Genomic DNA, 15,326 nt, shown 5'->3' with positions numbered 1-15,326 from the left:
AAAAGGAAGAAAATGAGAAACAGGAGAGAAGGGCTTTTGAGTTGAATTGGACAAAAAAGCAGCACAAACTTTCCTTAATATTGCAAAATCAGCCCTTAAAAATCAGATATTATATATAAAATGTTTAATTTTATTGAATTGAAGTTTTATTTATTTCAAATAATATTGTATTTTTTTTTTTTAGATTTTTTTTTTATTTAAAAAAATAAAAAAAAATATTATTTTAAACAAATAAAATACATTATGTATTTATTTGCAAATGTTCCCCACAAATAAATGAGCTTACTTTTGATTCCAATTAATTATTATAATCTTATACAACAACAAAAATATATGGTATCTAGTAACATCTATTTGTCAACAGAATTAAGCTATAACTTGAACTGTTAGAAAATGGGGAAAAAATACATTCAACAAATTCACTCAATTCAGGATTTTTATTGCTTTTATAAATCAAGAACTCACTTAACATTGACAGTAGCTCAGTGTATTTCCAGAGGTTTTTTTTAACTCATGTTGTCAGTGCAAACTCACTTTTCCTACAGAGCTCAAACTCAAGCAAACACTCCTCAACCATTACACCACCCTTTAGTTCAGTGGTTTGAGGCCTTAAATTACTCTAAATGGAGGGCACTTGACATAATAGCACAGCCTGACACATCGACTATTACACTAAATACACCTGATCATTAACTGCTCAAACGGCAGCTGTTTCCAAGCAGTGATATCAGTTATTTAAGACACTTCTTGTTAGGTATGACCACAGACTTCAGATAGTTTAGGTTAGTTTGCATTTTAGTTTAATAGGTATACATATAGTCAATAACCAAAGAGGAGAGCTCCTTTGATTTTACTACTTGAGAGAAATTGGGTATTGTCATGGCTCAGTCAACAAGCAAATAGAAAAAAAAATCTTAGTGCAGCATGTAGCGAAACGTATCTAGTGTTTGTATGTATCTATTCAGCATCTTGTAAGATTGGACATTCACTGATTGCACGTTTAAACTTTGGTTTCCAAACTATCATAAAGGACATTTAATTATGGTGACACTAAGGTGCAAAAAATGCCATTGTGTCATTCTAAAGCTGTACTGTCAAAAAATAATAATTGGTCTCATTGAGGAAGCACCTGAAGGGGGAAAAATTAATTAAAAACTCAATACACAGACACACAAAATATAAAAAAACGTTAACAGCCCACAGTTTCTGTCGGGGGTCACTGGGCAGCATCTTAAAGCACATTTCTTCTTTTAAAACAAAATAAGATCAGTAAAACACACAAATTTAAAAAGTGCAAATCCTCATTAAAAGAAACTTTCAAAAAGATCAAAATCAAAGTTGTGTGTGAAGATACAGATTTTCCCCACAGTCTGATTCTTTTGTGCAAAGTGTAGTCCATCGGAAATCCTCAGTGGCTCACAAGTTCATGTTTCTACTGTCTGAAGAAACACACATCGTCCATGGCTGCTGTGATTCTGTGAGAATAGAGATTTATGAGATTTAAATAAAGTGAGTTTTTCCTCAATCTGCAACAAAACATGTCAGAACTCACTATCGTGGGCAGGGGGCGCTATTTATCAAGGAATCAAGCTTTACAGCTTTTACAATTCATCGTTTACAAATCCAAATCATCATCTAGAGAAAATGCACGGTGTGGTGCGAAAAAATAAATGTGTCTTTACCTCTGAGCCTGGTATCCTCCCTGGCACAGGTTGACTAAAGCATAAAGGTGTCTCAGAGCGTATTCATACTGCAACAAGAGAGAAAAGACATCACACAGAGCACAGCACAACGAACCATTTAGATGAAAGACGACTGTTCAAGCTGACTGTTCATACCTCCTGCTGGTGCCAGTTGAAGCAGTGTTTCTTGTAGTGCTTGACGGCAGTTTTGTAACATTCATACTGTGTGAGCTCTTCACGTCCATTCAGATAATCTTGCACTTCCCCTTTGTCCTGCACCACATGCTCAACGATTTTACGCATGGTGTTGCCAAGCAGCTCCCGCACCTACAAACACAAATAAACATAAAATTCATTATAATATGATCATCTTGACTGAAATCTGTCACATGTCACTTGCAGTATACACTAAAAAAATAAAAACCTTTGATTGGTAATGTTTTTTTAAAGTATCTTCTGCTCACCAAGCCTGCATTTATTTGATCCAAAGTACAGCAAAAATAGTACAATTTGAATTATTTCTACCATTCAAAAGAACGGTTTTCTACTTCAATACAGTTTAAAATGTAGTTTATTCTTGTGATTTCAAAGGTGATTTTTTAGCATCATTACTTCAGTCACATGATCCTTCAAAAACCATTCTAAAATTTAGATTTTCTGCTCAAAAAAAAAATATATATATTTTTTTTTATTGTTGTTGTTGAAAACAGCAAAGTAATTTTTTTTCAGGTTTCTTTGATAAATAGAAAGTTCAGAAGTTCAACATTTATTTGAAATACAAATTGTAACATTATAAAATGTCTTTATCATCATTTTGATTCATTTAAAGCACCCTTGGTAAATAAGTGTTCTTAAAAAAAATAAATACCTATAAAATAACCGTTTTAAATAATAATAATAATAATAATAATAATAATAATAATAATAAAATGTTTCTTGATCAGCAAATCAGCATATTAGAAAGATTTCTGAAGGATCATGTAATGATGCTGAAAATGTAACTTTGATCACAGGAATAAATAACATTAAAACATATTCAAATAGCAAATAGTTAGGTTAAATAGTAAAATATTTGATGTAGTATGTTATGTACACTAACATTTAAAACAAGAATTTTATGGTTACCAAAGCTGTTTTTATTTGATCAAAATATGGTAAAATCAGCAATTTTGTTTATTTACATACATTTAAAAAATAATTATTTTTGTGATGCCAATGGAGAATTTTTAGCAGCCATTACTCCAGTATTCAGTGTCACATGATCCTTTAGAAATCATTCTAATTGCTGATCTTATACTAAAACTTTTCTTATTATTATCAATGTTGAAAACAGTTGTGCTGACTAATATTTTTGTGGAAAATATACCCCCCCCCCCCCTCAGGAGTCTTTGATAATTTTTTTTTTAAAGTTCAAAAGAACATCACTTTTTTTTTTTAATACAAATCTTTTGTGGCATTATTAATGTCTTTACTGTCAATTTAATGCATCCTTGCTAAATAAAAGTATTAATTTCATTAAAAAACCCTTAACACCAAACTTTAAGTGATGGTGTGCATTAACTCAGCTTTCAAATAGATAATTATCAGTTTAAATTGATTGGCTTCAAACCTGTAGATGTTCATGGATTTCTTTCATGTAACCGACAACAGCATTAATGTCATTGGTCTTTTGGAGTTTTCTCTTCAAGATTGCAAGAGGCACATCAGGGCTGCTCATGAGGTCATGTTCAGTAATCACAGGCAACGACACAGGCTCGGGCGCTTTATCAAGACCTTTCGAATTACCCTGGAACGCAATCACCTTCATGTGGGACAACGTCTAAAACACAAACAAATCAAGAGTTACATTTGGCAAGTACAGACACGTAGACAGTACTCAGAACAGCATTTATGCTTTTATCAAACACTTCCTTGTCAAGAAACGTTCTAAACTAACCAAGAATATGAGACAGGTTCTAGACCTGAATCTATGAAAAACCCTACAACATGTTGTTAAAGGGTCTATGCAGGGTCAGAAAGCCCTGGGATTTCATCAAATATCTTAATTGTTAAGGTCTTACAGGTTTGGGACGACATGAGGGCGAGTAATCAGTGACACAATTGTCATTTTTGTGTGAACTATCCCTTAAATAAACTGTTTTTAGAATGCTGCTCATAGTTGCTACAATTTTGAGACCAGACAGATGAAAATTGATTTAGTTAGTTAGTAAAACTTACAGGCTATGATTTTACATTATATTGATCAAATTATCCTTTTTTGCCATTATACATACACATATACATATAGCAATTTAAAATGAATTACTTTGGAGCACAGATAATTGTGCCTTTCACAGCTGATCAACCTTGCATTTGTTGCTTGGTAGTGTAAAGACAGTGTGTTTTCATAATGCATGTGTTACATTTTTAATATTTACTGAATGGCTTTCACATCTTAGACAGTGTTGGTGAGAGTCTTACCTTGTTTCCATACTGCATCACATGGCTAGTGTTGGTTTTGGCCTTTACGATCTTGAACTGTTTGCCCAAAGTCTCTTTGCCTAGATCCTCCTAAAGAAACAAAAGACACAACAAACACCATTTCAAACACCTGCCCATCATCTGGTCTGTGCGACTCCAGATTTTTTCTGAATGTGCATATGCTGAATGAATGCTCTTCTATCTTTCTTAAATCTGGACCTAAACAAAAGTCCATGTTCTGCGACAGATGTGTACTAACGGCATCAGAGTCTTCCATCCAGTTGACGCTGTACCAGTCTCCAAGGTAGGTGTCTCTGGCCTCATCATAGTAGCAAGCATATGAGGACTCATCAGGGTTGGCAGCGGTGGTGGCATAGACTGAGATACAAAGAGAGAATAGACCCGGACTATATGTATGGTATTATTTAAACACAGCAACGTGTGATTAAACGTGTGACACTCACCATTAATGTCAACTGGCAGAGGCTTCATCATAGAGCCAGATTCGCAGGCCTCAACATATAACACCATCTATTTGTGCGAGAAAGGATTTATTAAAAAAAACAAAAAAACAATTGTATCTAATTAATATTGAGTAGCGAATACATTAACAGTAAGAGTCACCTTCTTGTATTTGTGGTTTTCGTGCATGTACTTGATGGTTTCCATCAGGTCATCTACATGAAGCTAAAAACAGAGAATAGTAGAAGTGTAATTTACTTTAAGTTTCTAAAGATGAATGCAATCCGTTTGACACTTACAACATTCCCATTAATTTATAAACATGTCACGCATACGGAAGTGAAGCAATAACTCCCCCACCCGATGATCAAGCACAATTACTGGAAAAGCTGTCTGTACAGCAAGTTATTACTGCAACTCATAGCTAAACCTCCTGAGTTAGAGGAGTTACTCATTATATGAGATGCTTTTATGTCAGCTGACCTACTGCTGGAATATCTTCATCATCAGATTTTTCAAATAAATTATTTACAATCAAACTAAAAATCATTTTGATAGATATCATTTTTTTTTACTAGTCGGTACAGGACACTATAGTATAAATAAAAAAATATAAAATTTAAAAAAAGCAAACGGTGACATTTGAGACCAAAATTTGATTTGACACTTTGACCTGACCATGCTGTTACATGCCTTTATCAAAATTATCTGACATTATTAAGATGAATTTGTTCTGACACAGTTTAACTTTTGAGTTCTTGTCAGATTTAATTAACATTTTCTAAACTATAGCAAATAAACTGATAATGTGAGAAATATTGAAGGCATCTGAATGAATTTTGGTTTGACTAATTCATTTGTGATTATCAAGATTGATTTGTTCTGACACAGTTTAACGCTTGAGTTCAGTTGAAGTTGAAGGTGTCTGAATAAATTTTAGTTGGACTGCATGTGAATTAAATTTTTTGTAATGAAATATTATATATCAAATAGAATCATTTACATTAGTGATCTTAGACAACTTTTGGAAAGAACTGTGTAGTGTGTGTAAAAAGGATCTGAAAGGATCTGACTCAGCTAAATGACCACAGGATGCAGAAAGTGCTTACATCATCATTAGGGAAGGCCAGCAGACCTGGGGCTCCATGATCAGTGAAATACACAAACACATGATCGTTTGGACCACTGCCAGGAGACAGAACAATAAAAAAAAAGCACTGAGAAAGGAAAGTATATCACAAGACCTGTTTTTCCACATTTGACTCAACATGCACAAACAGAGACAAAAGAGACAAGAGACTGGGATCTTACAGGAGCTGAGGGCAATAAATTTAGTAAGACACTTAAATCTACCAAAAGCTATTTTACATTTTAATATGTCCCCTCTGCCACAGTTTTTAAGGTGTAACTTGCCTTTTCAGCACTTTTCCAGAGCCACCTTTCACACTGGCAGCATCACCTTTCAACACCGCCAGGAAGTTCTGAGGAGTCACATCCTATATAACAAACACACACAATATTAACAAATGTTTTGCAAGCACACCACTTAACATTTTAAATCTCAGATTCAGGTGCGCATGTATTGACTCACGTCACCGATGTAGTCCTTCAGCACTCCTTTGTAAACATCTGATCCATTGGGTCTGTTTATGATCACTCCTGGAGTAGGGTTGCTGGACACACATAAAAACAGTCATATGAACTTCTGTACTAAAAAGGTTTTTGGTTTTTAAGGAGCATAACTGGAAAATTGATTCTTAAAAGCATAATTATAAAAAGACAGCTTTCTCTTCAACTTATCAAACATGGGTTAAAATTTAACCCCCAAAGCATGTGACTAACCCAACTATCAGATAACACGTCGCTTTCTTTCATAGTTTAATTCAGTTGGAACACCTGACCTGCATATGAATTCATAAAAAAAAGCAGCTAGAGCAATAAAGCAATAAAATGTAACAGCTGTGCAATATCCAGTAAAAACAAAGATACAAACTACCTCCCCTCCCCCCCATGATTCTGAATGCTAAATGGTCAGAATACAGACTTTATATTAAAATTATATTAGTATTATACTATTATATACACACTACCAGTCAACCATTTTTGAACTGTAAGATTTAGAATGTTTTTTAAAGTCTCTTCTGCTCACCAAGCCTGTATTTATTTGATCCACAGTACAGCAAAAAATAAATAAATTTGTACTCATTAAAATAACTATTTGAATACAGTTTAAAACTTAACTTATTTCTGTGATTTCAAAGCTAAATTTGTATTATCATTACTCCAATCACACGATCCTTCAGAAATAATTCTAAAATTTGGATTTGCTGCTAAAAAAAAAAAAACATTATTATTCTTGAAAACAGCCAAGTAGAATTTTTTCAGGTTTCTTTGATGAACTGAAAGTTCAGAAGAAAAGCATTTATCTGAAATAGATGTTTAAAAAAAAGTTTTAAATATTGATAATAATAATAATAATAATAATAATAATATAAAAAAAACATTTCTTGAACAGCAAATCAGCATGATTTCTAAAGGATCATGTGACACTAAAGATTGGAGTATTGATGCTGAAAATTTAGTTTATCACAGGAATACATTACATTTTAAAATATATTCAAACAGAAAGCAGTTATTTTAAAAAGTAAAAATAGTCACAATATTACTGCTTTTGCTGTATTTTGGACCAAATAAATGCAGACTTGGTGAGCAAAAGTGATAAACACATTAAAAAAAAACATTTACAATCATACCGTTCAAAAACTTTTGACTGGTAGTGTAGATATAGGCTCCTTTCACTTTTTGCAATATAAATAAACACATTTAGATTTTAAAGTGCAATGCAATGCAATTTGTGAGATAAACATTACAAGGAAGCATACACTCATACAATCATAACACAAACAACCAACTTAAATGCCAGCCACTATCACGACCATGACAGAAAAACCTGACAAGTTACAATTCATGCATTTCTCCAGTTGGCACTCTTAAGTCTTCTTGTGGTTAAATTAGATACTTGTGACTTCTGCAAAGGAACTGACTCAAAGCTTTGTATCTGTGTGCGTGTGTGCGCGTCCATGCATGTAGTGAAGCTAAACAACCTTTTAAGACTGCTTTTGCCAGTCACCACTTTACCAAAACAATTTAGAGGAAGTGCTCATATTGGTGCTGGCGAGAAATAGTTTTTAATATCTACAGCCAACAGAACCTTTTCTACAATCTGAGGCAATGAGGGTAAACTACTTGTTCTTCGATCACTATTGGGCATTTAAGCAAAGTAACTCCAGGTCATGAATCACTTTTTACTATGCTTGATCCAATATCTCTTGGTTTACCAGACCAAATCTCACTATACCAGTGGTTCTCATCCCACTTAAAAATTATTTACTGTAAATTGTTAATAAAATTAAATAACACAAGTCATACTCACTCAGAGCTCTGAGCAAGATCATCATACATCATCACCACAATCTGTTCATCAGGAATCCCGTTCTTATGGACAATCTGGTACGCATGGCACACATCGGCCTATACACAAACACACAAATAAAACAGAATAAATATCTAAACACACTTCAGACATGACATCTGACTAACAGTTTGGAAAAACCCATGTACTTTTTTTCCACCTCAGGTTAGATCAGGTCCGCTCTCACCTGGTGTCTGTAATTGTACCAGCCATTCGATCCGGCCACGATGACAACCCAGTGCTTCCCATTGTCTGGCTGCTCGGCAGGGAAACCACTCACCACCAGCCCTAGACTCAGGGCAAGACCTAAAACTGCTACGGTCTGTGGGCTCATCTCCACAATCTACCGGGAACAGAGATGCAAAATATTCAGAAAAAAAATAAAATAACGCATGCCATTAAAAAAAAAAAAAAAAAAAATCAAAGACTGTAAGCTTCCTTTTATTGGCATTTGTATTTGTCATACAACTAAACGTACTTAATTTGATGACTTGTATTTTGCTAATAATGTAATATACATGTGAATTCTAATATGGGTACACTGTAAATACCCATTACACTTTCTTTCATTTTCACTAAGCCTTTTATGCAAATAAAGCAGTGTTGACTATCATGTGTCACCACATGTCCTATATCAAGACTGTTTAGAGTAAAGCAGAGATAAAGTATGAAGTGCGAAATCATAGGTGAAACATAATACATCTCCTTCAAACAGAATAGGAAAGCATTTTGCTAAATATCTCGTTTTAGATGATAATGTTATCAAATACTACATTTTACGACTGTTTACTAGGGTATATTTTTGTAGGTTGTCTCGCAATCATCCTGTAAACATAAACAAGGACATCAGATACAGTAATAACACAGGCCATAGAAGGATTTAAACTGTACTCCCGTTAGCTGGATGTCGTGTTTACCCTGAGGTTGATTAATTACACAAACCATAACCAAACAAAATCAGTACCGTTATTATTAAATAAAAATATTAGTAGTTTTTATGCTCTTACCGTTCTGTACGCGCTGCCGGAGCTGCCTGTACCGGATCGACTCGACGCTTTATTACAAACAGTGCCACAAGGACGCACGCGTAGGAGCCAATCAGCGAAAACGGAATGCATTCGCCATCCAATCAAATCAACGCGTCTCGGTGCAGCATCCAATCACCTTTGACCCCTGGGCGGAGCCTCAACTGACCGCCTGACTGTTCGGTCATGTGCAACGAGTTGACAGAAAACAAAACAAGAGAAACTTTTCAAAAGAATACATATAGAAGTGTTCTGCCACTTGACAAGGAAACCGTCAAACCGCTATGAAAGTGCCGGGGAAATGCCTCAGATATTTTAGGGGATTCAATGATTGGTTAGAAAAACTTTATTAATCATTTAACTGGCAAGCCTCAGTAGATACCCTACGTTTTTATTATCTGGGAAGAATATTATTCAAGCACATGATCACGTCATATGTTTGTCATATGACTGCTATTTTACTACACCCACGCATATTTTTTTTATAACCGGGTTGATCTCACCTGTTGTGCTGATTTTACAGGTGTCCTGATAGAATCGAGAACAAAGCATGGCATGATATAACGCGGCCATTTTATATGAAATGCTCATCCAAAAAAGACCTGATATTCACTCACTAGTACTATTTCTCCCTTTTGCAGCTTCTAAAGTAATGATACTGATTCTCAGTCTGTAAGCAAACATATTGAGACAATAGTTCAATTATGAATTACATCTGTGAAACTTATTATTACCGTTCGTAATGCAAGATTTAACTTAGATGACAAAAACCTCTCTGTCCTGGAACTCAAAGATCACTAAATGTGATAATTACACCAGTATTAAAGTCCCTTTACTAATATTAGAATTCACTGTAAATTCTTCTACAGGTGTACACATCTTATGACAGTCACACACACAAGATTGTTTCTTAAAAAGTCCCTAAATATTTGAATATATCATCTGTTTCCTATTTAAAAAACACATGATAGTCGAAGCTATTTCACAAGAAAATTAAAATATTGTGGCGTAATTTGCTCAAGAAAAACTATATACCTGGATTACTTAGAAAACCACTTCATACATGGTTCAAAAATCAAGTCTTTCCTCTAACAATTGCATAGTTTTTCACCCAACAAACACACATTGTCACAATATACAGTTGAAGTAAAACGTTTACATACATCTTGCCGAATCTGCAAAATGGTAATTGTTTTACTAAAATAAGAGGGATCATATAAAATGCATGTTATTATTTTTATTTAGTACTGACCTGAATAAGATATTTCACATTTAAGATGTTTACATAGTCCACACAAGAAAAAAAATAGTTGAATTTATACAAAGACCCTGTTCAGATGTTTACGTACACTTGATTCTTATTATTGTGTTGTTACCCGAATGACCCACAGCTGTGTTTTTATTGTTTAGTGATAGTTGTTCATGAGTTCCTTGTTTGTCCTGAACAGTTAAACTGCCCGCTGTTCTTCAGAAAAATTCTTCAGGTTCCACAAATTCTTTGGTTTTTCAGCATTTTTGTTTATTTGAACCCTTTCCAACAATGACTGTGTAATTTTGAGATCCATCTTTTCACACTGAGAACAACTGAGGGACTCACATGCAACTATTACAGAAGGTTCAAACACTCACTGATGCTCCAGAAGGAAACACGATGCATTAAGAGCCGGATGTGTAAACTTTTGAACAGAATGAAGAATTGTCCATTTTTCTTATTTTGTCCAAATATAGCTTTTTTAAAATTTAGTACTGCCCTTCAGAAGCAACACAAGATACTTTCCCAGTAGACAAAATAAGTTACATTTAAGCTGATCTTTAAATTCAAAAAGTTTACACCCCTGGATCTTATTAGATCGTTTTTCCTTCTGAAGCATCAGTGAGAGTTTGAACCTTCTGTAATAGTTGCATGAGTTCCTCAGCTGTCCTCAGTGTGAAAAGATGGATCTCAAAATCATACAGTTATTGTTAGAAAGGGTTCAAATACACAAAAATGCTGAAAAACCAAATAATTTGTGGGACCTAAGGATTTTTCTGAAGAACAGCGGGCAGTTTAATTGTTCAGGACAAACAAGGGACTCATGAACAGCTATCACTAAACAACAACAGCAGCTGTGGATCATTCAGGCAACAATACAGTATTAATCAAGAATCAAGTGTATGTACATTTTTGAACAGGGTAATATTAATAAATATAACTATTAGTTTCTCTTGAGGACTATATGTAAACTGCAAGGTGTATGTAAACTTTTGACTTGAACAGTATCAGTTTCAAATATGAGCAAATATCAAGAAGAAAACTCCACAATCAGGACTTGTTTGTGATTTGTTATATTAATATATTACTGAGGAAATTCAGATGGTTCCTTTTAACTGTCAATGTCAATATGAAAATATCTTATAGTGTAAAAGGACACCAGTTAAACAGGTTTTGCACACTGTGAAATGTAACGTTTCCCAAAAGCTTTATTTCTTTTCAGTTTTATTTAGTGCTTTTCTTTATCCTAAAGACATGGTACCAATATACAGATTATGCCAGTGATCACAGCCAAAGCAATTATTCAGTATAAAAACATTAGTGATTGGCAAACACAGCCATTTCCTTGTTAACCACTCACTGGATTGTGTCGTCTCATGACATCGCATGGCTATTTTAAAGGGCTGCAACCTTCGTCCCCAAATCACATGAATGACCTGATCATGTCCTAGATGCACCTAAATAAATATCATCAGTCACTTGGGAACAGGACTAAATAATATTTATGCATTGTCTTTATTTGTCCTGTAAATGAAAAACAATATAACAAAATGAAAATACAATAATAAATATTCAAAGCCAAATCTTTTTACAGACACATTTATATATTCATACATAACTACACGTGGTTAAAAACCACTTCTGTCCTCAAGCTAAAGAAAAAAAAACCTGTCAAAATGGCAGAAAAGAATGTGTCGATGATTTCGCATTTTGCATTCCAAAGGCAACGTTAACCATGGCGATTCAAACTGTGGAGGAATAAATAACGTGTGATTTTAGAAAGTAGTGCACAGCTGCAAATCAAAAACAAAACAAATCATAGTGCAAGTTAAAGTTTCTCATAACAACTCTCCTTTTTCAAATGGATCCTCCACAAAATAAACAAGGATGAAGAGTAAGGATTTATCAGAAGCACCTGCTTCCGTTTTATCATCATCATCATCATCCTCACGTGATCATCTGTCTGTCTTGGCAGCTAGTAAAACACAGTCTGTCACATGATTCACTGCATGTCCAGGGCAGCACTGTGCACCTGACGTAATTTGGCAGAAATACAAAATAAAACTTATAGCTGTAATAAAAAAAACTCTTCTCTGTGTGCACATCAAGCTCGGTTGAAGTGTTCCCTGTGAGTTTGCATGTGTTTACAGACAGCCGATGAGATGCATAGAACCTAAAAAACAGAATGAGACCACAGCTGCTCGTAAAGGAGAGAAGTAGAGAGAGAGAAGAGTTTACGGGAGCTGATCTCTCATGCAGCATATCCGAGGAACACAGAGCAAGGCAGCTTTCTGTCCAGATTCGAGCAAGTGTGCTTCTTGCAGTGTGTGTGAGTGTGTATGTTCTCAGTTTGCACGATTCCCTGGCTTCCTGCGCCCTGATCAGCAGCTGGAAGTGTGAGTGTGGCCTCATTCTTCCTCTGGGCTGACATTTCACACTTCTGCCCCCAGTTCAATCACTCCCGTCTCTATAATGGGAACCAATTTATCATCCACCTGGACCAGCAGGATGGTCTTATCAATGTGAGACCGACTAACCGGATCACGACTGCAAGGCACCCAACGATGAACCACCTATGAAGAGAGAGTCAGAGTAGTGGGAAATTAGGATAGTAGGGGGAATCTAGGAGGAAAATGCTTAAAGGGTTAGTTCACCCAAAAATGAAAATTCTGTCATTAATTGCTCATCATCATGTCGTTCCAAAACCTTAAGACCTTTGTTCATCTTTTAAACACAAATTAAGATCTTTATGGTGAAATCTGAGAGCTTTCTGAACAGACAGCAATGCAACTGAAATGTTCCCAGGGCCAGAAACGAAAGGACATTGGTAATGTTTTTAAAAGAAGTTTCCTATGCTTATCAAGGCTGTATCTATTTGATTAAAAAGTTCATTTGTGAAATATTGAAATTAAAAATATTCTATTTTAATATATTTTAAAATATAATTTATTCCTGTGAAGCAAAGCTAAATTGTCAGCAGCATCATTACTCTCAGTGTCACATGATCCTTAAGAAATCATTCTAATATGCAGATTTATTTTTTATGTTGGAAACAGTTGTGCTGCTTAATATTTTTTGGGACCTGTGATACTTTTTTTCAGAATTCTTTGATAAGTAAAAATTAATTTATAACAGAATAAAATAGAAATTTCTAATAAAAATTTTGTGTTACAATATACACTACTATTCAACAGTTTGGGGTCAGTACATTTTTTAAGTGCGTAGCTCTGAAACCCTTTTGTAATTGTTCGAATGGCCAAGGATCAGCAATCTCCATGTAAAACTGATCATGCAAACCAAACCGTAAGTCGTAGAGACTTGAAACTTGGAGTGATAGTAGTACTCACACTGCCAACAACATCACCAAGGCTCAACCCAATCGGCCTTATGGGGGTGCTTCAGCGATCAAAAGTGCGAAATCTCTCATAACTCCTAAACCGTCAGTTGCAGGCTATATATATATATTGCGGGTATTTTGGATAAAAAAAAAAAAAAAACACTTTTGCGAACTAGTCCTAGGTTTTTCCACCCATTTGGAAGTAAACCAATGCAGGAAAATTCTCTGGAAAGCAAATATTAATAACTATCGTAAAAAGTGGACTTTCCACTCACCGTTACAAACTTGCTAAATAGTCTTTTTTCATATGTGCTTAAATGTCTTAAAGCACTTGAACCCCAGTAATCATTACTTGCTGCTATATTTCTTTTTTTAAAAGAAATTAATACTTTTATTCAGCAAGGTTGTGTTAAATGGATAAAAGATTAAAAAGTGATATAGGCTTATACTGTTAGAAAAGATTTCTATTTTGAATAACTACTGTCCTATTTTAACTTTTTATTCATCAAAGAATTAAACAAAATGTAACAGAATTTCCACAAAAAAGCAGCTTTCAAAACTGATAATAAACCCTGACACTGTGACACTAAAGACTGAGGTAATGATGCTGAAAATTCAGAGCTGCGTCACAGAATTAAATTATATTTTAAAGTATATTAAAAAAGAAAACCAATATTAGAAATTGTCATAATATTTAACAATATTGCAATTTTTTTCTTGTATTTTTGATCAAATAAATGCAGCCTTGATGAGCATAAGAGACTCCATTAAATAAATATTAAAGTGCCCCTATTATGCCTTTTCAAATATGATATTTCATGTAGTGTGTCATGTAGCTGTATGTGAACATAAACTATCTGCAAAGTTGTGACGCCGACAGTGCACTATAAATAAAGTTTTTGTATAACAAAAAAAAAAAGAGTCGGCTCACATTCGCCTAAACGAGTTGTCAGCAATTCGAATCTTTTTTCTGTAACGGCCACACGTCACGAGCTACACATTTGCGTAATGTCCGCCCACATTCAATTTCGCGAACAACTTGCCCGCCCACAAACAATAGGCCTACCATTTTCACGTGGATTACATCATGTCAAGAAGACGCCCTGCGCTGTAAGAGAGTGAATTTGTTTTATATGCCCTTCCGAAAAATGAAACTATCAAGAATGAGTGGTTAACATTAATTTTTTCAACACCTCAGCAGTCCAATGCCAATCTTGTGTTGTGTTCGCATCCTTTTACTGATGACTGCTTTTCCAATCTTGAGGAGTAACGTTACAACGCGAGATTCACCAAACGCTTGGTTTTAAAAAATGGATCAGTGCCCAGTTTATTTGGACCGGCTTGCTCCTCTGAACTTCTACCTGTAAGTATGATTAATAATTGTATTTTCTAGCGATCGTTCAAAATACGTCTTTGTGTACGTTATGGTGTGTAACAACCCTGAACATGTCTTGGTAACCGGCTAACTTGCGTTTCTGTAGTTCTGTTGTTCAGCTGTGAGTGCAATGTAGTCTAAAAAGTCTTGTGATTGATGCAGCTTGACTGTCTGTCTGCCTTATTAGTTTAAGTAATGATAATGATAAACGATGGCTTAATGCAGTGTTATGGATTGTACAGTGTTGAAGTTCACAACGTA

At 34.6% G+C, this 15,326-nt stretch overlaps 2 protein-coding genes across 3 annotated transcripts in view; both read right to left on the bottom strand.

The window, feature by feature from the left end:
• Window positions 1-423: 423 nt before the first annotated feature.
• On the bottom strand, window positions 424-9,226 carry lgmn (legumain). The gene is made up of 14 exons (XM_073833784.1): window positions 9,084-9,226; window positions 8,264-8,419; window positions 8,038-8,135; window positions 6,196-6,277; window positions 6,018-6,100; window positions 5,714-5,789; window positions 4,767-4,829; window positions 4,607-4,673; window positions 4,402-4,520; window positions 4,143-4,232; window positions 3,292-3,501; window positions 1,839-2,009; window positions 1,683-1,750; window positions 424-1,475 (listed from the first exon to the last, which is right to left on the bottom strand). The coding sequence occupies exons 1-14, from the start codon at window positions 9,192-9,194 to the stop codon at window positions 1,433-1,435; spliced, it is 1,437 nt and encodes a 478-aa protein (XP_073689885.1). The 5' UTR covers window positions 9,195-9,226; the 3' UTR covers window positions 424-1,432.
• A 2,317-nt stretch (window positions 9,227-11,543) lies between these two features.
• Window positions 11,544-15,326, bottom strand: part of pcnx1 (pecanex 1) — a 51,481-nt gene continuing 47,698 nt past the window's right edge. For both annotated transcript variants that reach the window (XM_073833782.1, XM_073833783.1), the window contains exon 36: window positions 11,544-12,926. In XM_073833782.1, the coding sequence (XP_073689883.1) occupies window positions 12,786-12,926 (141 nt within the window). In that variant the 3' untranslated portion in view covers window positions 11,544-12,785. The remainder of the gene's footprint in view (window positions 12,927-15,326) is intronic.

This window comes from Garra rufa, chromosome 2 (assembly GCF_049309525.1).
Source record: "Garra rufa chromosome 2, GarRuf1.0, whole genome shotgun sequence".
NCBI lineage: Eukaryota > Metazoa > Chordata > Actinopteri > Cypriniformes > Cyprinidae > Garra > Garra rufa.
Note: the sequence above shows the minus strand (reverse complement) of the source record. Positions and strands in the feature narration are given on the sequence as shown.